The 24,700-nt window shown below is 40.7% G+C and overlaps 1 protein-coding gene across 3 annotated transcripts in view; it reads left to right on the top strand.

The window, feature by feature from the left end:
• Positions 1 to 2,877: 2,877 nt before the first annotated feature.
• Positions 2,878 to 24,700, top strand: part of PKN2 (protein kinase N2) — a 73,149-nt gene continuing 51,326 nt past the window's right edge. For 2 of the 3 annotated variants that reach the window (XM_048496634.1, XM_048496633.1), the window contains exons 1-2: positions 2,878 to 3,174; positions 24,132 to 24,432. In XM_048496634.1, the coding sequence (XP_048352591.1) occupies positions 3,124 to 3,174; positions 24,132 to 24,432 (352 nt within the window). In that variant the 5' untranslated portion in view covers positions 2,878 to 3,123. Of the gene's footprint in view, positions 3,175 to 24,131; positions 24,433 to 24,700 lie in introns of those variants that run through there. The other variant, XM_048496635.1, reaches the window with a different exon arrangement.

Genomic DNA, 24,700 nt, shown 5'->3' with positions numbered 1-24,700 from the left:
CCAGCATGGCCAATTGACCATGCTGGCAGGGGCTGATGGGAATTGTAGTCCATAACATCTGGAGTGCCAAAGGTTCGCCACCACTGGTCTAAAGAGTACAAAGATAGGATCCATAAGCAGCTCACATTTGGGAGTCTTTTCCACAGACACCATGCAGTCATCAAGTCCTTTCAAGAATCAACAAGAAGTTCATTTGAATTTCAATAAACAGATCTATAGTACCATCCTTGTCAGAGTTACACCCATTACAGCCCATTACACCCATTACATACCTTCCTGGAAGGTATCTGGTCACGTGGGGGGGGGGCGATTTTGCACCCCCCATGTGACCAGATTAGTTACACCTCTGTAACTGGATTATGCCATGTTATAGTCAGCTAGTTACGTATTCTACTGGAGTAGTCTCAGAGGATCAATTTGTCAATAGTTCAGAGGCAGCAAAACCTCCAAAGGTTTTCTCCATTTTCACTGAGGCATTGGTATCTCAAGTTAGGGGAACTTAACACAAAATCAAACAAAAACTGCTATGGTCATCCAAACCATTGCCACCAACAGCAAGAATCAAGGTAAGTTTTTATTTAGACAAGTTGTATTTGTAATGGAATGTTTACATTCATTTGGACAAAGACTAGGTGGTAGAAAACTATAGTGAGAGTGTTGAAAACAGAACTGTCTTTTATTAATGGGGAAACCAACATCCATCCACAGGTTATTTACCTGAGTTACCTAAAGAATCTGTGCCAAAAGAGAATCACAAATTGGTTACTAGTTTACTGATCAAAGCAAAAGTTATGGTTTCTCAACACTGAATTGGTGTAAATGACTATAGAAAAATGGCTTCTGTGATAACATGCTGCCATTATCTGGGAACACAAGGAAAAGGAAGTGCTTGGATAAATTTCAGGATAAACAACAAAGATTTATTACCCAATGCAACACCAGAAACAACACTGAATTCCATATTTTTTCCAAGTGATGTCACCATTATGAAAAGTTAGGTCACTATTGTTTTCACTTATTAACACTTGTGCTGTGTTGATTGTACTTTAAAGAACTGTACTGTAGTCATATGTTCCTTAGGCCTAAAAACCGAATACTTTTTCCCAAAACAATTAACAAGAATATACAATAAAAAATATCATTACACTACTATCACTGCAATGCTACCTACATTATCATATTTAAAATTTAAATTTATGAACCTAGTATTAGTACATATTATTCAGATTCACATGAAGTGTAAATTTGAACCCAGTGATCCTAATAATGAGTAAATGTCAGCTAGATCTAAAGTATTTCTGATTTAGAAAAAGCTTGCAGGTAGTCACATTGTTCCAAAGCAAAATACATCCAATGAGTCGGATTAAGAGTTCCTGTAATCTCAAAAGTTTGCATACATTTAGTGTAATTTTGAATGGTCCTAATAAAAGCTGTTTTGTGGCTTTCATTTTTGGATATTTTTAAACTAGTATTCAAAAGGTGAACAACTGAATAACTCAAATCAATAAGGCCACTTCTCACATACTGTGCTACTATTGCTTTGTATCTTGGAGTGCTCCCCAAACAGCAAGTAGAAGTCTTGGATGTTACCAGGCTTGGGGATGTGCTTATGACTGAGGATGTTTTGCCTGCATGTGCACAAACATTGTCCATGTCCTTCTATGCCTGGTAACTATGGACACCATGTTATAAGGAACATAAAAAGACTGCTGCTAGACTGGACCAAATCTCCATTTAGCACAGCGTTCTTTCTCCAACAGGATGATCAGATGGCTGCTTCTAGCAATGTAGCTATGTCTGTTGTAGCAAAAATAAACAGAAGCCCGGAGGCACCTTAAAGAGTCATTTTAAAATGCCACAGGACTCTTTTCAGGCCTGGTCTAAGTATGCAGGAGGAAAAAAGATATTCTGAAAATGTTATGAGCACATTTTATGCTCCCCCATGCTAACATTCCGCACATAAATAAAGGATATACCAAAGAAACTTTTTGACTTTCCCATGTTGTGCTAGATGTCCATTTACGGGAGAGAGATTTTCCTTTCAGACCTGCAGCAGGTAAATAAATACTAGCATAGGAAAACTTTGAAAAATGTCGTCTCACCTTCAATGATACATTCCACCATTTTTTTTGCATGAGAGCATCCAAGCAAAGACCCTAAAGTTGCACAGGTCTCTTGATTATTTATGCATCAAGAAAGCTCAGCACTATGAATACCTTCCCCAACCTGCGATATTCAGAGAAACACTGTGAGTGGACACAGAGACTCCATTCAGCTGTCGCAAAGCCTTCCTTCCTGCTTACGGGGAAAGGACAGCACATTTAATCTTTTCTCCAGCTATGCATTCTTAACGATAATCCTGTGACGGCTGCAATAATAAGGTCTGGGTGACCCCTCAAAGACTCGTTATTCCCCCATGAGCTTTCGTAGCCTGGATGCCAAGTAGTCACTACTGGGTGACAAGTGGTCACTACCAGCACAAAAGCGTACATAGGAATTAAAAGTTAGCCTTTAAAACCTCTTAATTAAATAGAGTGGAACCCTAAAGACTCCCATAATTTATCCCAGAATAAGTTTTTGTGAGTCAGAGATCACTTGATGACTCATGAACGCTCAGGCTAGAATTAATTTCCTCCGCCTCCAAAGTGGCACTTGATTTCTGTTGAATTGTGCAACTCCAGGCTCCCTCGCCAACCCCTGGTTAGGCCTGTAAGAGGCCACCCACCCGCGCTCCCGAAAAGAGAAACACCCGACCTCCGAATCCCTCCGGCCCCCGCTGCCTCCCTTCCCATGTCACGTGCCCATCGAGCCGCAAAGCAGGCCTGCTTTTACGACAGGGTGACAGCCAAAGAGTGCGACAAGGAGCGGTGGCGAAGGAGGCGGGGCCCACGGAAGGTGGCGGGGTGGAGGGACTGACGGTTGAAGAGGGGAGCGGGAGGAGGCGCGGACGGCAGCGAGCGTGGCGGGACACCCCCCTCTCCCTCATGTGAACGAGAGCGGAGGGGGTCGCCGCCGCCGCCGCCGAGGAGAGAGAGCGAGAGACCCCTCCCTTCGCCCCGGACCCCCCTCCCCAGTGGCGGCGGCGAGAGCAGCGCCCAGGTGCGAGGTCCAGACCCAACAGCAATGGCGTCCAACGCTGCGGAGAGAGAGATTTTCCTTTCAGACCTGCAGCAGGTAAATAAATACATAAAGTGTTAGCTGTTTCCTTCCTCCCGCCCTCATCCTCTTGTCAGGTCTCCTTGCAGAGGAGGTGGGGCCTCCCCTTCCAGGCCCCCTTCCTCGCCTGGCTGGCTCTCCCCCCACTGTCCAGATTAAGCTTCTCTTCCCCCTCCCCCGATTAATTTGTCTGGGAAGGGGGTGGGCTCCACATCCTGCTTTCCGAGTTTTTTCAACTGGAAGTAGAACAGAAATCTGTGATGCGAAGGAAATCCTTGTGATGTTAATTGTGAGAATCTGTGCTTGCGAGTTAACTGATCACCCAAGAATGGCTCTTGCCTCCTTGGAACCTTATTTATTTATCTTGGTATACAGGTCAAAGTAGTGTTAGTTGCTTGTGGAAAGGAAAAAAAAATACCGGGCAGAGTAGCTTTCCTTCTACATGTGAGTTTGTTCACAAGTTCTTTTACAGCCCGATTCTGTCCAGAATTTAGGTATGCTTAAATCCATTACAATCAGTGGATTTAGATGTGCCCATTCGGTTAAGATTGATTTGCTAGCCACTTGGAATCTTCTGTCTTTATTTCCTCCAAAGTTAATCTTTGCCAATCTTTTTTTTTTTTTTGAGCATGGAATACAGGATAGCAAAACATTTTTTCTGCCACAAAAAGACTTAAAGTACAGGTTTTGCATTGGAGGGCTGGGATAAACGTTTGTGAGAATACTTGCCCCTTTCAAGCGATCCTGCTTCTGAGGTCCATAAATCAGTGGCATGTATCAAAAACTAATAAGTGACACTTCATTCAAAAATGTGGTAGCCTTTTTGTTTCTTTGAAAACAAATCCCTGGTTTGAGAAACTTGATTTTTACAAAACTGTCAGAGTTAAACATGACCATAGTCTTGCAGTAACACTATGATTAATGCTTCAAATTGTACCTGATGTTATATGTCATAATAAAGATGCACCTATTTTGAAACATTTCCCACATGCAAGTGGGAAATGAAAAGCTAAGTACACGGGTTGGAGTACATCAATTTCCTGTGCGTATATAATATTCTTGTGTAACATAATAAGCACTAAGCGTAACCATATATTTGTGACTATCATATTGGATGTACAAAGGGTAGATGTCAAGTGTTGTTCCCACTTAAGTATACTGTATAATGGGAAAGTGACTTGAGGGGAAAGCATAGCCTGAGAACTCAAGTTTAATCAGGGCTATATGCAGTGTAGAGAAATTATGTCTTGCTGTCAGATCTATTTCAAAGCATTGTGAGGTTTTATTAATATAGTAACAGTAGCTTATAGTAGCCTTGATGATATATTCAATTTATATTTTTTCTGAGATTTAAAATGCCTAAATCTTACACAAGATTATGTCCAGGTAAGCACTCCCCAATATACTTGGTGTCTTTTCTTTATAGTTGTGCCCTTCTCTTTTTGTTTTTCTCTGGAAAATGTCAATATGTTTAGTGTGAGAATTCTATGCCAGTTTTCTTACTACAACACATGGTGTTACAAAATGAAGCATATTGCATATTTCACACATCTTCTGTTTCCAAAATATGAAAGCAGAAAGAGAAGGGATAAAAACAAAGAAGGCAAGAGTAGAATATAAAACCATTTACATTAACCCAAGCTCTCAAAAAAAAATCAGTACTATTATAATTTGACATAGCTTTTCCAGAAATAGAGCAGTAATCCTGTAGAATATTCTACGAGTGATTCCTGAGCTGTTGATGCTTTTTTTAAGTCTTCTTTTGAATTGGGTGTCTTACAGTGTGTAAGACTCTATTGTTTAGAGCTTTTGCTACTGTAAGTACATTTTATCAGGAGCAGGACATGTTGATCCTTGTGAGCAGCAAGGCAGGTGTTCATGAAGTATATGGTTTCCTAAACCATAGTTTGGAGACTGGCTCCTAGAGTAGACAGCCTCCTCATATCCTGTTATTTGGGCTTTTCTCTTCACTTCTACAGCTACATGTATAGGTAGGCTTGTATTGTACCAGCATTTTGTCAGCATGACTGTCTACATACACTTGCTGAGTGTCATGTCTGCATTCATTATGTTAAGGATTGTAGAAAGTGTATCTGTAAATTCGATATAACATTCACTATTATATATTTATGCTGAACTCACAATCATGTTGAACACATCTGTCATGACACTCTGCATGTTTGATAATAGTGGGCAGTGTTTAAAATTTGCAGGAAAGAACTTTTTTTGTTTCCTTAATTTGTTTTGCTGGGCAAAAATGAGCAGATTGTAGAATGAATCTTTGTCTTTCTATGTGCATAGCAAAACTGGAAATAGCTTCCTTTTTTCAGCTCAAGAGGCAAATGCTAGAGTGTTGGACTAAGATTTGGGAGACCCAGGTTCAAATCCCTACTCTGCCATAGAAGCTCAGTGCATGATTTTGGGCCAGTCGTATGTGCTCAGTCTAGCTTAACTGACATAGTTGTTGTGAGGATAATGGAGAGAATGTTGTAAGTCACTTTGACTCCTGTTGGAAAGGAAGAGGGACATTAATGAAGTAAAAAAATGAGAAGTTACAGAGAGATAAAATAGAGCAGGGGTCCCCAAACTTTTTAAACAGGGGGCCAGTTCACTGTCCCTCAGACTGTTGGAGGGCCGGACTAAAAAAAACTATGAACAAATTCCTATGCACAAATGATTGTAAAATGTTTGATTTCACCTTTCAGCCTTTCTGTCATGGTCTATTTTTAGAACAGTGACCAAAGTATGTCAAGTATAGGGTGGGCTCCAAATATTGTTGGGGAGGCTGTGGAATACCTTCCCCTGTAAAAAAAAAGCAGAACTTTCCCAATGAAACATTCCATCTAACCCAGGATCAGGTATCTTCCTGGGTTCTTTCCTCCCTAGCAGCCAGCGAGTGATTAAACCAGCCTGGCTGATACTACTCCAATGGGAAGTGAGGAGCCAGAACAGAAAGCCTGAGAGCAACTTACATGGAGTAGCTGAGAGGGAAGGGCGGAGCAGGCATTGCCACATGTAAGGTTTCCAACTCTGGGTCAGAAAATTCATGGAGATTTGTGGGTGCCATCATGTAACTGCAATCAACAGCCGTTGGGACCGGTTCCTCCTCTCCCTCGAGCCCCCACTGCACATGAATGGAGCCATCGCCACCATGCCTGGCGGGCCAGATAAATGCCTTCAGGGGGCCACATTTGGCCCCCGGGCCATAGTTTGGGGACCCCTGAAATAGAGGTTTGAAAAGAGTTAGCTTTTCAATGGCATTCTGGATCACGCACACTTTGGCCATTTCTGCACGGTGACAGAAGCAGCTCTCCACTGGCATAATTAATGCCGGTCGAGACTCGGGACCACTCGCATGGTCTTGTTCGGGTGGCCCCGAAACGGCAGCAAACTGCAGAAGCAGCTCCGCACGGAGCCGCCTTGGGTTCGTCCTGTTCACCTTACCTCTCCTCCCTGCACAGCTCTGGACGGCTGGAGGGACACACCCATGCACCGTGCTGGCACAAAGGAAGCAAGTTTCAAAAGCAGCAGTTTCCCACCATTTTGGGAGGGTTGGCGTGGTGCTGCTGCAATATAGCAGCGCCAGCTGTGCAAACAGCACCCCAGGGACAGAGTTTTTACCATCCCCTAGGGCGCTGTTTTCTGCCGGTGCAAAAACAGCCTTTGAGAATGGCTTTTTAAAAATTGCTTTTCATGTCAAATAATATTGTGCCTTTTGTTTCCATTCATGTGGCACAAAATCACAGATTAGTAATGTCTCAAACTGTTGCTGCATCTTTTTTTATATATATTGTATTTTTCCAAAAATTATTTGTAATGGTGTTGATTTTGATATAGAAATATTTGTTCTAAAATGTAGAGCGGCTATTGGTGAAATTATTTTCATGATTTTTTGGGCTATGGTTTTAAATGGCAATGCACCTTTTTCAGATCTTTCGACCAATTGGATATTGTTTGTTATTGTTTCAGAATACGTTTAAACTCTAGGCAAACTGGTCCTTCCTATGTGAGGTGTTTTTTTTTAATTTACACAAGATTTTTGATAACATTATATTATCTTATTACTCTTCATCTCATGGCACAGGATCAGTAGGGAACTGAAGTTACCAAAATATGCTTTTCTTTGTATTTTGTAAGCATATCACTTAAATGTTGTCAGTAAAATTAGTAATTTTACTTACTGGATGACCATCCTTTCCTCCTTGATTCCATCTACATGTTTTTGAGTCTTGGTTCTCTTCCCACCTGTTAGACCAGTTATTCAGCATTTTCATTGGGGGAAGTTCTCCTTAGCTTTCTTCTCCATTGAAATTCTTCAGAGTTTTGTTCTTGTTCAACAACTACTGTTCTTACTACACTGTTCATGGAGGACCTTATCAAATCTTATTTGGTATCACATGTAAACCAATGACTCTGAGTTCTTTCCTTTTATCCCAGTTCATCCTTTCCTACAATTGATAGTTTAACTTAGATGCCTTATTGTCACCTGCCAAAAATTCTCCCTCTTGTGTATTTACTGACCACATTCATTGACATGAAAGAAAGTTAAAGCCACAGCATCACACCTTGTCAATAGACAAGATATGATGCTGTGGCTTTAACTTTATTTCAGTTTTTTACTTTGGCAGTAGTGAATATTGGAAACACTGATGGAGCTTTTCCCAGTACAGCATTGCAAAAATAATGACCACATATGTGTGTATGTGTGTGTGTCATGCTGGTGGTGCAAATGTTATTAATTTAACAGGAATAACTTGATGGAAATGATGAAATCAAATGCACTGATCCATTGAATGAATAGGTAAGGTGGGTATCTTAAAGATGATTCAGTGTCTTTCAAGAGAATGCATGGAACAGACCTAATCTTCTGCAGGTGCTACTTCTTTTGATTACTGGAGCTTGCTTCTTTCAGCCACCAAGAAAAAGTGTTGGCTTGGCATCAGGTCCTATAATAAAATAGTATTCATGCTGCCCTCTTAATGCTGAGAAAGGAAACTGGGACTGAAACGCAATCTTCCAAATACCTTTGATTCCCATCAGTTCCATAGCAGAATCATGATCCAAAACACCCTATACACTACTATGGTCTATAACCTCCCATCTTCCCCACTATGAACAGCAGCAAAGGCTGAGTTAGAGCTTTCTACTCATGAATGGTATCTGCTTGCTTTTGTGTAAGAAGCAGTTAGGAATGAGTCTTTGAGATTCTTTTAAATAATCTTAAATTAACAGTGCATATTTCCTCATTAAGAATGCAAGGTGTGTGAATTATACTTGACTACTGCCACCCCACTACAGTAAATCTGCCCCCAGATCCACTAACACTGAATTCTGGAGTCCAGGGGATTGCTTATTTGTAGTAACTTCGGACTAGAAGGATAAAATTCTGAATACTTGAGTTTTTGTTAGTATAATAGCTCAGGTATTTGCAGTGGTCAAAATAATTTCAGAGGTAAGGTCCTTTAAGTAGTTAGTTAATACTAATTAATGGTTTCAGATGTGTGAGGGGGCAGACTGATGTTGGCAGGCACGTTCATAGCAGTCATATCTTGGAATCATAGACAGACTAAGATGGATGCCATCTTGAACTTTGATACTATCGTGTTTCCCCGAAAATAAGACAGTGTCTTATATTAATTTTTGCTCCCAAAGATGCGCTATGTCTTATTTTCAGGGGATGTCTTATTTTTTTGCTCTACAGCTGCATGCTCTGGTGTTCTGTTCGACGGGCATGCTTCCAAACAAAAACTTTGCTATGTCTTACTTTCGGGGGATGTTTTATATTTAGACTTCAGCAAAACCTCTACTACGTCTTATTCTCAGGGGATGTCTTATGTTCGAGGAAACAGGGTAAGAGGGGTTTTCCTAAACATGCTTTCTCCTGGAGGTGACTGTGGGCATCTTGGATGGGTGATTTCCCAGCCCTTTCTCAGGGAGGCAGGAACTAGAATCTTGCTACTTCCTGTGGAAGGCTTGGGCCCTCTCAATCAAGTATGTATAGCAGTAGACATTGCCTTCGCTGAAGGCTGTGCAACTTGGATCTGGATAACAACAGCACAGCCTTGACTAGACATACCTGTCCTCAACCTCACAAAGAACATGCAAATGCCTCACACCCTGATTCCAGCTAGTTCACCCTGAACCCTCTTTCCCAAGCATTAATTTGATTTTAAACTTCCCGTCTAACTGTCAAAGAACCATCAACCTGCCAGAGTTGCTTTGATTAGCTTTCCAGGCTCATTCTTAGAATGCTCCTGGTTCCAATATCATCAGTGCAGCCCAAACCTAATCATAAGTTGGGCTCTCCAAGGTTACCCAATCAAGCTTTTTTCCATATCATTGTTCGTGCCTGGGAAGAGAGCTCTGCTTTCTTTTTGTAAGGTAGCCCCTCTTAACATTGCTAGAGGGTTACCTTTTTGTACCAGCTGACCCCCCACCCCGGCCGTTTGTATCTGGATTTTTTCTTGTGCCCATGAGCAGTGCTGACTTTTATTCTCCTTGGACCTCTTCACTTTGGGAATACTAAATATCGCCCTCCCCTCAATGCCCTCAATTTCCCTTGAAACTCTGTGTGCATGTGTTTGCAGCTTGCTTGTGTATTTTCATTATTTTTAATCCTTAATAAAATTGTAAACCTTCTCCTTAAATTCTGGTTTGGTGTGGATTTCTAAGGGGATCTGGATAAATTGGTATAAGATCCATGCCCGACCTCTTGCATTGCAATTTTGTTCCCTGCTAATTCCCCAAACTAAAAGGGAGCAGACTAATTCGGGCAACACCGAGAGTGCCTAGGGCCCCAGTGAGAATACCTGGGTTCACGTTGTCTGCCTACCACCATTCCCCCTGTTCGTGACCCACTTTAATGGCTTCCCACCAGTATGCCTCTTCCCTATTACCTGCCCATGCATTTTTCCCAACCAGTTTTCTCACTTGCATCACTCATGCTGCCACCTGCAGGCACCATGCTTATGCCCATGTCATGGTGGCAGTGTGCTCTGTGTGTGGCCAGCATCATGGATGGTGGGAAAGTTTGAGAGAGGGTGATGGCATAAATGGGAGAGCAGTAATAGTGGGCCCTGCTAGAAGCCATAGTCTCTGCATCAGCTCATGTCTAGATGTATATGTAAGGTTATAGGACCCCTGGATTGGCTTACCAGCTTTGGGGGCGGGGGCAGGGAAAGAGTATATGGGTTTAGGTCTCCAGATCTCATATGACTTCCCAGGCATGGTAGCAAGTACATTCCCAAGGTCTACCCCACCATATGTAGGCTGTTACCAGAAAGTGAATATCGGAACAGTCTGGCTGGTTTTATTTCTATAATGTGACCTTTTCTTGCCCTGTCTGATAACGTATATATGCATATGAGTCTACCCTGGCAGCTGAGTAGAAGGGAGCGTGCACATCTGTGGTACAGCAGTGGAAGAATGTTAGCCTAGTCTCCTGAGCAATTGCCAAACAAGTCTGAGATAGCAAGAAGGGTAAGGTTTGGAGTTTTTGGGTCATGGGTAGTGAGCATGCATAGTAAGCATAAAAAGCCAGTTTCATTGATGTTAGGGAGGATACTTCCATGGTTCCTCCCTAATTGAAGGAAGTGCTCAGAGAAGTCATCAGAAGCTAGAAAAACTGGGCCTTGACCTCTAACTAGCTGGAGTTGGCAAACCAGCCTTGATGCCTGGTTACACATACAAATACAATGACTGGTATAAGCTTAATATGACATTTCCAGTCAGAACAGGAATTACCTTTGCCAGCTGCATAATATTTTAAACAAAATGAAAACTTTGTTGGAACTGATATTTCAATACGGTGTGTTACCTCTTTGATTCTTTGATACTAAAATTTCTGTCCTAAGTAAGAAAAACTTAGTTAATGCACTATTCCATAGTTAACTGGAGTAAACAGGAATTGCATAATGATGCTATTGGTTAGGCTTGCTCTTAAGATCTTGCAGCCGTAAATCTAAAATTGTTTCATCTGGAGCTCTCCTCAGGCTATGTAGGGAGCACATCAGAATATTTACTTGGCTTTTAAAACATGATGTTGGTTTCAGCAAAGTTGAGCTATTGCGGTAGAGATCTTAAAGAGTTTTATTCAAAGGTTATATATTAGAAAAATATAGCTATGCAAACTGTATGGTCTCTGCTTTGGGATCTTACCCACCAAATGTACCTGATGCCCTTCTAATGTATGGCTTTGGGCAGTCTACTGTGCAACAGTGAAATCTTTCTCCAGGGAGTATTGTGGCATGGAGGGAATACACAGATGGACACTCAACATAATCTAGCACAAGCAGCTGATAAACAGGGAAGCTGGCTTCCCTTAAGTGGACAATAGGAAGTGGCTTCTTCATATCCTCAGCACTATCCCTAATTGAGTTCAGTGTTGTTTGTGGTTGGCACTTGTTCTTTATTGAGTGGCTGGGACCCAACTTGGTCATCACTCTTTTTTTTTCTGCGTTGTTGCTCAAGGATGTGATGTTTAAATGGCAAAAACACTACTAATTTGTGAAACCAAACACAACTAGCAAATTGAAAACACACTTCCAGGTTACATAATCAGTTCCAAATCACTGTCCAACACCACCACCCGAAAATCTTAGTTTTGTGCTGAGAAAAATGGTTAAGTTTTCTTCTGGGGCCAAGGGTGTGATTGGAAAGCACAGGATGCCACCATCTTGTTGAAACTCAGTGAGTCTGGGGCCTGGTCATTTCTGGATGGAAAACTTCCTGGGAACCCATGTACCTTATCTTGGGTACTGGGGTGGAAGTAAGTGGAAAATGAATTGTAATTAATACAGTTAGCCATGATGAGAAAAGGTGGTCTTGCCTTGGGCAGTCCTATAACCCAGGTATTATTAGAGAAAAGGCTCTGGAGTGGGGATTTCAGACTGGGTGGAGAAGACATGAAGAAGACCTCAAATGAACTCATTGTGTATATAAGTTCATATGAGAGAGAATGTAATTTGTAGTTTAAATGTTTTTAAATAAGATAAACTGATCCCAGATCATTTAAGAAGCAGTATTTTGAATTAGGTTCCAGATAGTAATCCTGGACAAATGGTATTAAATAGGAAATGAAGAATAAAAGTGGGCCACTTCTGTCACTACTGTAAAGGTGGGTATGAAATGACTGGCCTAACGTACAGTCACAGTGTGAAAAATAGAAATGCTTTTTACCATTTGAAAAATAAAAGGTTAATGATCTGGAAATAAATTTAACTTAATTGAGAAGGAAAAAAGAAGTAGTTCTGAGGGTTATCATGTATCCCTACATTTATTTGATGCTGGAATATTAACCAACTAAAATGAACATAAGGCACATTTTTGAAAAGTTTAAGGTTACAGATAATGCAGACATGTTTAGCTGCTTATGCAACTAATTTTACTTTGTGACAATGCTAAATTAAGTGATATTTTCAAACTTGCGCTGGCTATTGATATGTTCTAAAGTTAGAAGCAGCCCTGGAAAAGTAAGAGTAGTGTAAATCAAGCATGCTTGACTACTGCTGTAGCATTCTTGAACTGCTGCCCATTTAGAGCTCTATAATCTCCTTTAATGGAGACATGTTTTCTTTGATAGCAAGTTTGTTTGTTTGGTACTCTGAATTTTAGCCCTAAGATGGTAATTCTGTCTTCTAATTTGGAATTTCAAAAATTGCCAAGTCAAATTTAGTTCTTTTACTATATTATGATCTGATCAGTGTTCATTTTTTGTATTATGTTTTACATTGGGAGTAGTTGCTGAGCTATTTTAAATACACAGATTTAAATGAGCATTAATAGGGAACATTTTAACATTAGTATTTAATGTGTATTCTTGAAACTCTTATTGGAGAAATCCATCAATACTGTTCTATCACTGGGAGAATTGTACCACAGGTGGAAGCCAAAAGCTCCTTTTAGGATCTTGTATAATGTGGTCTTTGGAATTAAAATGAAATGTAAAATGACCGTTAAAATAGGACTAAGTGTCATTTTAAGATTTTTATTTGAAGAGATTTTAGTAAAAATAATATTTGTGGCTTAGTTAATTTTTAAAAAATCATTTTTATTTTATCATTTTGGAATAACATATTAATTGGCAGACAGTCTGACTTAAAGTGGTTCCAGTAATAACAGAATATGATCTGCCACATCAATTATAAACAATGTACTTAACATTTGCAAGTAATAGTTACGTCAGAAATAGTGGTTTAAGATTCTAGTACATAAATACAATGCAAAAATATAGGTATAAATGCGCAATTGCAGGAAACACACATCAAGCTGGTTGGAAATTTGAGAGGCATAGGGTAAACCTTGTCTTTGAATTTTATGGTGGCTAATTGTCACTATTTATTTACTTTAAACATTTATATTCTGTTACACAAATAGTTGAAGGTGGTTTGCAAAAGTGAAAAAAGATTAAAATCACAGAATCCATTAATTTTATTTATTTAGAAAAATTCTTTACTGCCTTTCCAGAGAACCTACTTGAGGTACAGAGAACCTACTTGAGTTTACAAAGTAAAACACAGAAAATCCAGAAATAATAACAGTTATTACCAATTAAAACCTCAGCATTAAAAAACCAACACGAGCATAAAACAGTTTTAAAATAATCTCATAAAACTGTTCTCAAGCTGGAAGCAAATAGTAAAAGCTATTTTAAAAGAACAAGCCCCTTAATTAAAAGCCTGGGTAAAAAAATTAGGAGGAGGGAGCTGGCACCTGAAAGCGGATATGGTAGGGGCTGAGTGAGCTGCAAGGGTGAGGTCTCATCCCTGAACAAGCTCTATCTCCGCTCATTACCACCCTAGCCTCACTTTTGGAGGCAGGAACACTGTGAGCACAGCTTGGAAGAAAGATCTCAGCTGGTGAGTTGGACTGTATGGGAGGAGGTAGTCCTTCAAGGACCCTGGCCCCAAGCCATTTAAGGCCATAAAGGCCTTTGAATTTTAAAATGATACACATAATCGACCCAGAAACAGATTTTGGGACTGAAAAGAAATGGATGTCTAGGAAGGGAGCCTCTATATTTTCTAAATAAATAAACAAAATAATATCTCTGTCAATTCTCAGATGTTCCCTAGGGAAAAAAAATTATTCACCAATTCAAGCACATCTATTGTTAAAGTTATTTCTTTGTTCCAAATTCACTGCTGCCATCTCAGAGTTTTTGGGAAGGGTTATTTCAATTTCTTTTGCTGTTATAACTCTCAATATATCTTTTTATGTGAACTATTTTTAGATCTCAGCTTAGAGTAGTCATTTGACTTTTAAAAAAATGTTTGACTTAATCAGCACTAATAGGCGATGATTATTGACATCAAACTTAATTCTTGCCTTTTAGGCATCAGTTAATGTGGTCTGAGGAACATAATTGATTGCAGCCTTTAAATCCCATATATGTTGTAGTTTTATGAAACTCAAGGAGAGCTTAACTGTTCTTTCTGTTACACTAACTTCTCTTGTGGTGTTGTGTTACAAATATGTAATCAACTTGGAAAAACCTGAATGAAGTAATTGTTCTCTCTCTAGGAATACAAAACAATGCTACTCAAGAATATAGATATACCCTGTTCCACATAAAGACTTAAGTAAAATTGTAACTTCATCCGCCATTTTCTGCTGCTTCCCCCTCCATGTGCTCCACTCATCATCTAATCTGGACCAGGCTGTGACAAGTGGGAGCCATGGAGGATGTGGAGGGGGGGGCAGGAGGAAATGGTGGAGGAAGTTACAATTTTACTTAGGTCTTTGTGTGGAACAGGGTACAGCATTTATCCTTTTGAGATTACAGTCTCGAAAGAACATTTTTGAGGTGTTTTTAAGAGGGTAGAGTTCTCTACTATTGCACTTACATGGAAACCAGCTGTCATGGCTCAAAAGGTATATGTATTTCAAGTCTATGCCATTGATGCCTGTTGTGGTGATGTTGTAAGCGTGATAACATTAGAGGCTCTTAGTGAGCTTCATGAAGCATGTTTCACAGAGATAAAGGAACAACTAGGAAGTAATTCATGCCTTAAAACAGACAGCATGCCCTTCTGTCACTGCAGTGTGATACAGTGACTTGAAGGGTATGTAGTGACAGATGGTAGCTAGAGGCATGCCCTCCTTTAAATTCAAAGGAAAAGGCTTTGAAGGAGAACCAGTAGGGAATCTATTTCAGTAGATTTTGAAAGAGGACTGGGTATATACTCCATCAGCAATCGTTTGTATTAAATTCCATCAAGTTATTCAGACTTACGGCAACCCTATACATTAATCACCTCCAAAATGTCTTATTGTTGAGTTTTTCTTTGGTCTTGCAAACTGAGTGCTGTGACTTTCTTTGTAGAGTCAAACCATCTCATTCTGAGTCTTCCTCTTTTCTTGCTGCCTTCAGTTTTTCCTGGCATTATTGTCTTTTCCAGTGACTTGTCTCTGGAAATATGACCATAATATGACCAAAGTGCAATAGCCTCAGTTTAGTAATTTTAGTTTCTAGGAAGGGTTCAGGCTTGATTTAATCTAGATGTCATCAGTCTAAAGCTGAATAAAGTCAATTCTAATCAGTTTTATTTGGCTTTGACAGAATTTCTTTGAGTTTTAAAAACTTGAACCTGAAAAATTTTATTCCCTCCTCCAGCAAGATTTTTTTTTCCTGAGTCCATTTGAGTTTTTTACCCCTCTCCATGTGGACTGGGGAAAAGGCAGCGAGGGGAGGGCAGAGTTTTAACTGAATGCTAGACTTCACCATTTAGTAGAAGCTCTGTCAGCTCCACCACTGGCACCCAAGTCCGCTTGATAAATCTGATACGCATCAGTTTTATTTGCCTTGTACTGAAATTTTTCAGGTTTTGAACCTGAAAAGTGTCAGTTTTCCCCAGAGGCTTCTCGCAAGTCCACATGGACTTGAGAAGCAGCAGTGGAGACACACACACCCCTTCAAGAGTTTTTTGGTGATTTGTTTTTACTGAGTCACCACCCTCACCCTATAGATACCTGCAAGTTTCTGCCATGATGAACTTTGTCCCTTGAGCTGATGACATGGCAATAGAATGTCCCACATTACCTTTACTAATACAGTCATTACACAGTTGGCTCCTTAGTTCATATTTTGGTTAAAATCAACATATAAACATCGTGATAAACCAACATATCATGTAAAGAAAAACTTTATATAAAAAAGTTGATGTTTTGGTATGGTAAGTTGTTGGTCAATAAAGAAGTTGTTAGTCTGACACTTTTAAAATATTAAACAGTGCTGTGTTAAAATTATTGTTGTTAGCTGCCTCAAATACAGAAGAGTTTTAAAAAGTCATAAGGTTTCATCAAAATCACTTATAAAATAGTAGATCCTCTTCTGCTTGATTTAGAAAACATTTTGCATGTAAGTTGATTTTCATTTTGCATGTAAGTTGATTTTTTTCTCTCTGCAAAAATACTAAATGTCACTGTGGTTTTAAAATACCAATACATATGCAGCCTGGAAAACAGATTCTTGTTTAGCAGGTTTGGCCATTTAATAATGTGTTTCTTTTGACCACAGTGATCAGAGATGTCAGAGATAACACAGAGCTTATCATGTTTGTCAAATTTAATTCTGAGTCATGGTGTGAAATATTACAACTAACAATAGTGAAATGCATCATGCCAGCACCTGGAAATTGGAATTATTTTTTTCAACATGGGATTGAACTGTTAGGATATGCTCTGTTTTTGTTGTTGTTGTTGTTTTTTAAATCAGTTTAAAAGAATTATTGGTTGTGTTTTTCCAGCTAGGGGGAAAGGATCTCAGAAACTTCTATGCTGTTTACAATTAGAATTGGAAAGCTTTCCAGAACAATTGTGGATGCTGTAAATATACCATGATTTGATTTCTCATGTTAATTTTATTTCATTTATATCCCACCTGATTTTAATCAAATGAGGAGCCAATGACTTGCAATATTCTCCTTTCCTTTACTGAATCCTCACAACAGTCTTTGAGATTGGTTAGGCTTAGAGTGCATGACTTACAAGCATATTATTAGGGAAAATAAACAGGTTGAGTGTTGGTTTAAGTACTGAATTCAGACAAATTTGTAGCTTTATGTGAAACTGATTGGAGTAATACTTGTAAAAATTTAAAGACAATATAGCATGTACTTACCTTACATAAGGGGTGGGGGAAACTAAGTCGCTAACAACTGTTTACACGCGAGTTTTAGCATGCTAAAAGGCCTGGGTGTGATATGTTGGGGACGTGGTTTTCCATTCATCTACTTAAATAGAATTTAGCTCTTGTCTGTGGAGGTCACTGGGCACCTTACCTGAATTACTTGTCCTTTCCATATTAGGCTGGTAATTACAATATCCCTTCTATAATGTGATTGGAGTCATATAAATAAGAATTATGCCTTTAATTATTTTGATTTGATCTACAAAAATAATCAGGTAAATTTGTAACTTCATTCTTTATTTATATTGCATGTAACCAATTCATTGATACTCTTAAGAGTTCTCTAATCTTAGGTAACCCTGATCCTACCATTTGTGCAAATGTAGCCAATTTCTTATTAAATATTATAGATATATCTCTGAATGGACATTAATTTATTAAATGGTTTGTAACATCATAATATTGCTTATTTGAGGTTCTGTGTCTGTTAGAGTTTTTACAGCTGAAGCAACTTGTGTTTTTAGCTCCTTTTGTATTTTATGGTTTGTACTTTATTAATTTGTTTATGCCAATAAAGGCTTCTTATGTCTCTTAACAAAATATATTGCCTGTATTCATGGTTTGAGTCTCACCTTCCAACTTCTTGTTTACAAATCGATACAAAGCTTCTAGGGAAAACCACTTGGAAAACATTAATTACAACCTTGACATTGCAAAGCTTGTCTAATATTTCATGTTCTTAATTTTATGAAACACTGTTTAGAAATGGAAAATTTTCCATTAAAAAATTAAGCGCTGGAAAACTTTCCACTCTGCATCTCTGGTGCGTGCTGTGAGCTTTGCAGGTGTACATTCTTCACGCGTTCTGTTAAATATGAACCAGTCCCTATTAAACATTTTTTGATGATTTCACAGGGAAGCTAACAGCAATGGAAGTAATTTCAGGTCAAGCATAGGGCATTCATGTTACAAAAAAAAGAGTCCTCAAAGAAGTCCATTAGAAAGCTGTCTGCGGGGCAGTTCACAAGTATTGGCCACTGTTTTGTCTTCCGCTGCTACATGTTGCTTGCCACCTTTGCAGTCCTGCCATTAAGGCACCTAAATGGCTGTATTACTAGATTTTGTATGTGGTATCCATAGTAGCATAAATATTGGTCAGGATCATCCACACTTTTTTCCCTTGCAAACCTGTTGAACTAGCTATACCACAGATGTAAATTCTTCCTTCCAAAAAGTTTCTCAATCTGTGTACTAAGATCTTCCAGCTGATGAATTAGATCTGCATGATACCAAATAGGAAGATGTAGTAATAGTCATTAACCTTATTTTATAATAAAAATTTTGTCTCACTGTGGCCACTTTGGAATTATTAAGCTTTTGGGGAGGGGCATGCCTCAAGCTGTGTTTAGAATTGAACCTGGAAGGTCTGTTCCCTCTCCCCTTGTCTTTCAGTATTTCCTCAACTTGCAGCTGCTGTGGCTGACTGAGCAGTATCAACCCACCCCCTTTCCCCGAGTTCTTTGGATGTTATTTCAGCAAAGTATACTTCAAATACCTAAAAAAATATACTCCAGATATTAGATATCCGTACTTAGTAGTGGGGGGGGGGGGCGGGCTCTATCACATTGTAGGTGGTATGAAAGATGTCTACCTGAGACCCTGGAGAACTGCTGTCAGTGTGACAGTACTGGTTGTACTGGGTCAGTGGTTTGATTTGGTAAGACCTCTCCATACGTTCAAGTGCATGTGCATTCTTTGACTTGATGGTATAGTCCAAACTGGAGACATTTTCAGGGTGTAAAGAATTGAAAGCTGGTGAATTTCTGAGTTTCAGAAGGAATACAAATTGTGATAGTTTTATTAGAAATAATTATTAATTAGTTTATTAGAAATAATAATTAGTTTTATTATTGTAAACTTTCACTTTCTCAAAATCATCTAAAAGGGTATTGTTTTTTAGATTGAAAAATTTAGTGATTTCATATTGCCAGTATCTGGGGGAGGGACACAATAAAGGTGGTGGTTCAAGCATTTTTACATATTTCATATTTCAGGAAATACTGTAAGATTCAGTAAATCTTCCATGTGTGGAGACAGAAGAACAACAGACCTCGTTGCTAGGCTTTAATGTAACATTTTCTATCTGTGAGCCATCCACTTTTGGGAGAAAGTTATAATATTAGTGATTATAGATCTTGTTGAATCAAGCCAGAAGTGGCTAGAAGTGCCTAGCAGAGTTTGTTCAACATAATTATATATAATGCTTCAGTTCACACAGCTGTTTCCCTCCCTTGCCGTCTCTCCAGTCACTTGTCTGATTTTCTAACCAAAAGTTCTTCAGCCTGGCAGAGCCATGACCTCGGCGCCATTTTCTCCTCGGCGGGTGGGATTCATCCGTTTGGCTGCCAAGAACACCAGATCGGCATGCCGAGGTGCCTGCTGTCCCCTGCACAGCCAGCTGGCTGGGAGGGAAGAGTGCTCTGATCGGATCCGCGGCAGCCGTGGAGCTCGCCAGTGATCTGCTTCCCCAGCTGATGCCGAGAGGGATGGCGCACGGCCTCCACAGAGCCTGGGCCGGGCCGCTGCAACAGGGAGCTGAGGGAGCACCGCAGCCACGACCACGATATCCCTTTCCGCACTGGAGAGATGCTTCGGCTGCACAGTGCCCCAGCCACAACTCCCAGGCCCTCCAGTGGAGGCTCTTCAGCAGTTTGCAGTCTCCTTCAGGCGGCCCCAGCAGCAGAGGATGGCCCTGCAGCCCTGGTCAGGCAAAGAGAGGGGAGGGGGAATCTCCATTGGTGGGTGCCCTGCCCTCCACCTGGGCAGATTTTTCTCCTTCCCAGCTTGTGGCTTTAATGAAATCCTCCGTAAGAGAGGAGGTGGGAAGATATTGCTTGCCAGTCCCTACAGTACCTGCCTACATGTCCAGATCCCGCTCCAGATCCATGTTTCCCAGGACTGCCAGGGAACGCAGGCACCATCACCTTGTTTCCTATGAGTCTGATCTGAGCGATCTTAGTGAGGAGGAGGTTGACCTGGACTCCGACCATTTCTATGAGGCTGAAGGGGTCTCTGCAGAGTACCAGAGCGTTCCCTTAGATTGTCTAAGATTGAGGAGTTGCCTTTATTGTTGGATAAGACCATTTCAGCTCTGGATCTGCGCAATTTAGAGGAGGCAGAGGACCCTAATGCTAAGGTGCCAGCCAAACCTATTATGGGTTGTCCTAGGGGACTTCTGTCCATTTTCCCCTTGGAGGATGAACGGTCAAGATTTTGCCCCTTGCCAGAATCTTTTGAGTGTAAATTTAAAAAGAAATGGATTAGGCCAGCCACCAACAAGGGCTTTCCTTCAGTGTTCAAGAAATTGTATGTAGTTCCGGATCACCTCATTAGCATGACAGAAACCCCTCTGGTAGACGGCCCCATCGCAGCCCTACACTCTGGCCGACTGGTTTATAGGGACGGGGAGGGTAACCTCAAGGATCCCCTGGTCGCTAAGATTCTTGCCCTGTCTACTACAATTGCTAGGGCCACCATTATTTGGCTCCAAAGATTGTTAGCATGTATTCCCCCTGAGGATCAGGGCCTTAGAGAGGGCACCAAGCGAGTCCTCACAGCGGTCTCCTTTTTAGCCGATGCCTCCTTAGACACCTTTTCTCACTTCTTCCCGTACCATGGCAGCAACTACGGTAGCCCGGAGCCTACTTTGGCTCAAACCTTGGCAGGCTGACATTCAATCAAAGAATGTAGTGTCCAGCTTTGACATTCAGGCAGGCATCTTGTTCGGTTCTTAGCTAGAGCAAATCTTAGTCGAGACCAAGGGCAAGAAGCGCACCATGCCCCGTTCTTTTTGTTCGGACAAACCACACTTCTTCACCAAGCCGGCCTTTAGTGCCTTTTGGTCCTCCTTTCAGGCCAACCGTGATTCAAGGAAGATGACCTTGCAACCACAAAACTCCTTTCGCGGGCGTGCAGACTCCCGGGGACAAGGTGGGCCCACCAGATCCTTCAAGCCCAGTCAGACAACAGATCATGACTGGCCGGACCATCTGTGGGCGGTCAGTTCCTGCACTTCCAGCACCGCTGGACAGGACAGGACAGGACCACATGTGGACTTATGCCCAGGGATCTTTTTGTTCCATCCCCATTCAGCTCCAAGCTGGAGAAGATGGCCAATCTGTTGACAGCGGTGAACCATCTCCTCTCCATCCATGCTGTGACGCCGGTGCTGAGGGACCAGCGATTCAAGGGAGTTTACTCCCACTTCTTTACCAAAGAAGAATGGGGACAGAGTGATACTCAACCTGAGACACATCAGCCATCATCTGCAGAGGTTTCGCTTCCACATGGAAGCTCTCAGGTCTGTGGTCTCGGTGATACAACAAGGGAAATTTCTAATATCTTTTGACTTGGCAGAGGCTTACCTGCATGTCCCCATCAACCCGGCTCATCACCGGTTCCTCCACTTTGCCCTGGGGCAATCCCACTTCCAGTTTGTGGCCCTTCCCTTCGGGCTGGCGACCACCCCTCAGATCTTCACCAAGGTTCTCATTGCTCCAATAGCTCTTCTCAGAAGTCACGGGGGGCATATCCACCTGTACCTCGACGACATCCACATCAGGTTGAGATCAGCGATTCAGGCGTCCCAGGATGTCTCAAAGGTACGGAGGGTGTTGTTGTCCCATGGTTTCGTCATCAATGAGAAGAGCGTTATGATCCCTTCCCAGAGAATGGAGCACCTGGGCGCCATCATAGATACAGTCTACTGCACCCTCTTCGTGCCCAACCACAAGATCTCAAAGATTCAGGAATCCACCCTTCGAGTTCTAGCTCAGAGGTCCCCGTCTCTGCTCCAGCTAGCAAGCCTCCTAGGGTTACTGTTTCCTCCATGGACCTGATCCAGTGGGGGAGGGGTCATGTCAGACCTCTGCAGGCTTTCCTTCGACACCAGGCCCTGCAAATTGTTTGGAAACAGGATCAACTGGTGACGCTTACACCGTCCGTTCGCATCAGCTTGAAGTGGTGGACATCTTGAGGCAAGGTGTTTGCAGCACAACATCTCTTCCACCTTTTTACTGATGCCAGTCTGTCCAGGGAACCATGTTGGAGAGGACTGGGGAGCCAAGTCCTCAATTCACTCAGGGGACTTGGTCCTCCTCCTTCTGTAAGACATTATTTTGGACAGTAGTTTAAATTAAGGATTGATCTGTTCCCTTTTCAGCAAATGTATACTGTTTAAAACAAGGCCCAAAACTGCACAGGCAGTTGGAAAAAATTATGGAAGAAATTTAATTAACTACATATATATAAAAAGCTGTTGAACTAGTTATAAAAATATCTATTTGCTGACAAAAATTTTTTTTAAAGGGATTAAAATTTGTTTAATTTTGTTTCATTGATTTATGTAAGATTGAATATAGCATAGTTAATTCCTTAAGTCTGAAAAATTGTTTTACTTTTAATCATATAGAAAGTAGAAGATCTTATTATATTGTTAAGTGTGATACTATGATAGGATTGGACTTTACCTGCCTTGGACAAAATGCAGCTGACTACTAAGCCCAGCCACAATTTGTGGGCCCTTTTTCATTATCCTCAACTTTGTACATATGTCTATTCTTTGAATGGCTTCTGGAAATTTGGTAGTGCCATTCTGTTTGGATATGTTTTTACGGATTGCTTCTCAAGCATTTGTAGCATTAGTTTTATATGAGTAAAGTAACTTTCTGTTCATTTTTACCTGTTTTGTCCATTCTGATATTTAAAACTTTAGAAATGAAGTGTTTAATATAAAAACCATTAGAGCCTGCAAGAGACATTCTGCCAGGTGTATGATTCAGGACAGCAACAGCTAATATCTGTGCCTAGCCTCCCCTCCCCAGTTCCCTTTCCGCCCTGCTTTCTCCCTCCTCCCTGTTCTAGGCAGCATACGCCATTCTGCTTTATGGTAGACAATGAACTGAACCGTCTTCCTGAGAGATCACCTTTGAGATTGCGCCAATCTAGAATTGTATGATTATTGTACAGCATTTTCATGTTACTTTTATTTTAAATCTGAATACTTAATTTGTATGGTACTTTTAAATATTGTAAACTGCCCTAAGCCCAGCTTTACCGGGGAGAAAATCAGGGACATATTTGTCATTCTGGAATAACTGTTGTTTTTAGATAACAACAGCAGGGGGACTGGAATGTGTGCAGATCCCATGATGGTAAGGTAAAGTGTGCACATTTTGACTGAAGTATTTTGGCTGAAATGACTTGCAATTCCTCAGTGTAAACAGGAATTGATAATGTTAGACCGTCATCTGGGTCAGAGTTTTAAATATCCCTGATTGTGTATTCTGGTCTAAATTCAAGTTGAGGTTCCTTCTGCACATGCAGAATAATACACTTTCAATCCACTTTTCAAAGCACTTTGCAGCTGGATTTTACTGTGAGGAATAGCAGAATCCACTTGCAAACAATTGTGAAAGTGGATTGAAAGTGCATTATTCTGCATGTGCGGAAGGGGCCTCAGTGAATTGAATGATACATATCAGTTGATCTGCAGAAATGTCGCTAACAAATATGTGTTTAACGTATCATCTAGGCCCACTTTTTAGCCAAGTTAGCTATCATTGTGGGCTATTATTATCCAGGCATATCACAGCAAAGTCTGCGTGTGTGGCAAATCCTGTGAAACTTAAATCTCTCACTGTTTTAAAAATAGGCATAGCAAAAGTGTCACTGACTTAAATCTGTTGCTTGTTAGTGTTAAAGAGACCTCACAGTGAGTATTAGTTTCAGTTCGGGCAAAATCTCACTTAATTTTTTTACTGTTTTTTTCCCCCTCCCCTTACCATAGGTGGATGTGAGAAATATCCTTGTCTCTGACAGCGTGAGCATTGGACAAAAATTGGACTATACAGACATAATGGTACAGCAGAAGTTGGATGAAGTAAAGGACCAAATCAAACGGGAAATAAGGAAAGAACTTAAAATCAAGGAAGGAGCAGAAAATCTTAGGAAGGTCACAACAGATAAAAAAAATTTGGCGTACGTGGATGACATTTTGAAAAAATCAAATAAGAAACTAGAAGAATTACATCGTAAATTACAGGAATTAAATGCACATATTGTTGTAACAGAACCTGAAGATGTTGCAGGTACAGTATCTCACGTTTACATTTTTTGGGTTTTCTTGTGAGATTTGAAGTACTATGGATGGCGTTCCCCTTGAAGAATGGAATTTGACTGCTTTGTCCCAATTGTCTAATTCTTTCCCCATGGATCAGGAACCCTGTTAACAGCATTAGGTACATTGTAGAAGTCTGCAGTAGGGAGCAATAAATAGAAATCTTTCCCCTAACTTCAAGGTTCTTGGAATGGTGGAAAATAGTTTTTGATCTAACCTATTGTATTTAGGCCATCCTT

The sequence above is a fragment of the Sphaerodactylus townsendi genome, linkage group LG05 (genome assembly GCF_021028975.2).
Source record: "Sphaerodactylus townsendi isolate TG3544 linkage group LG05, MPM_Stown_v2.3, whole genome shotgun sequence".
In the NCBI taxonomy this organism is placed as follows: domain Eukaryota; kingdom Metazoa; phylum Chordata; class Lepidosauria; order Squamata; family Sphaerodactylidae; genus Sphaerodactylus; species Sphaerodactylus townsendi.
Note: the sequence above shows the minus strand (reverse complement) of the source record. Positions and strands in the feature narration are given on the sequence as shown.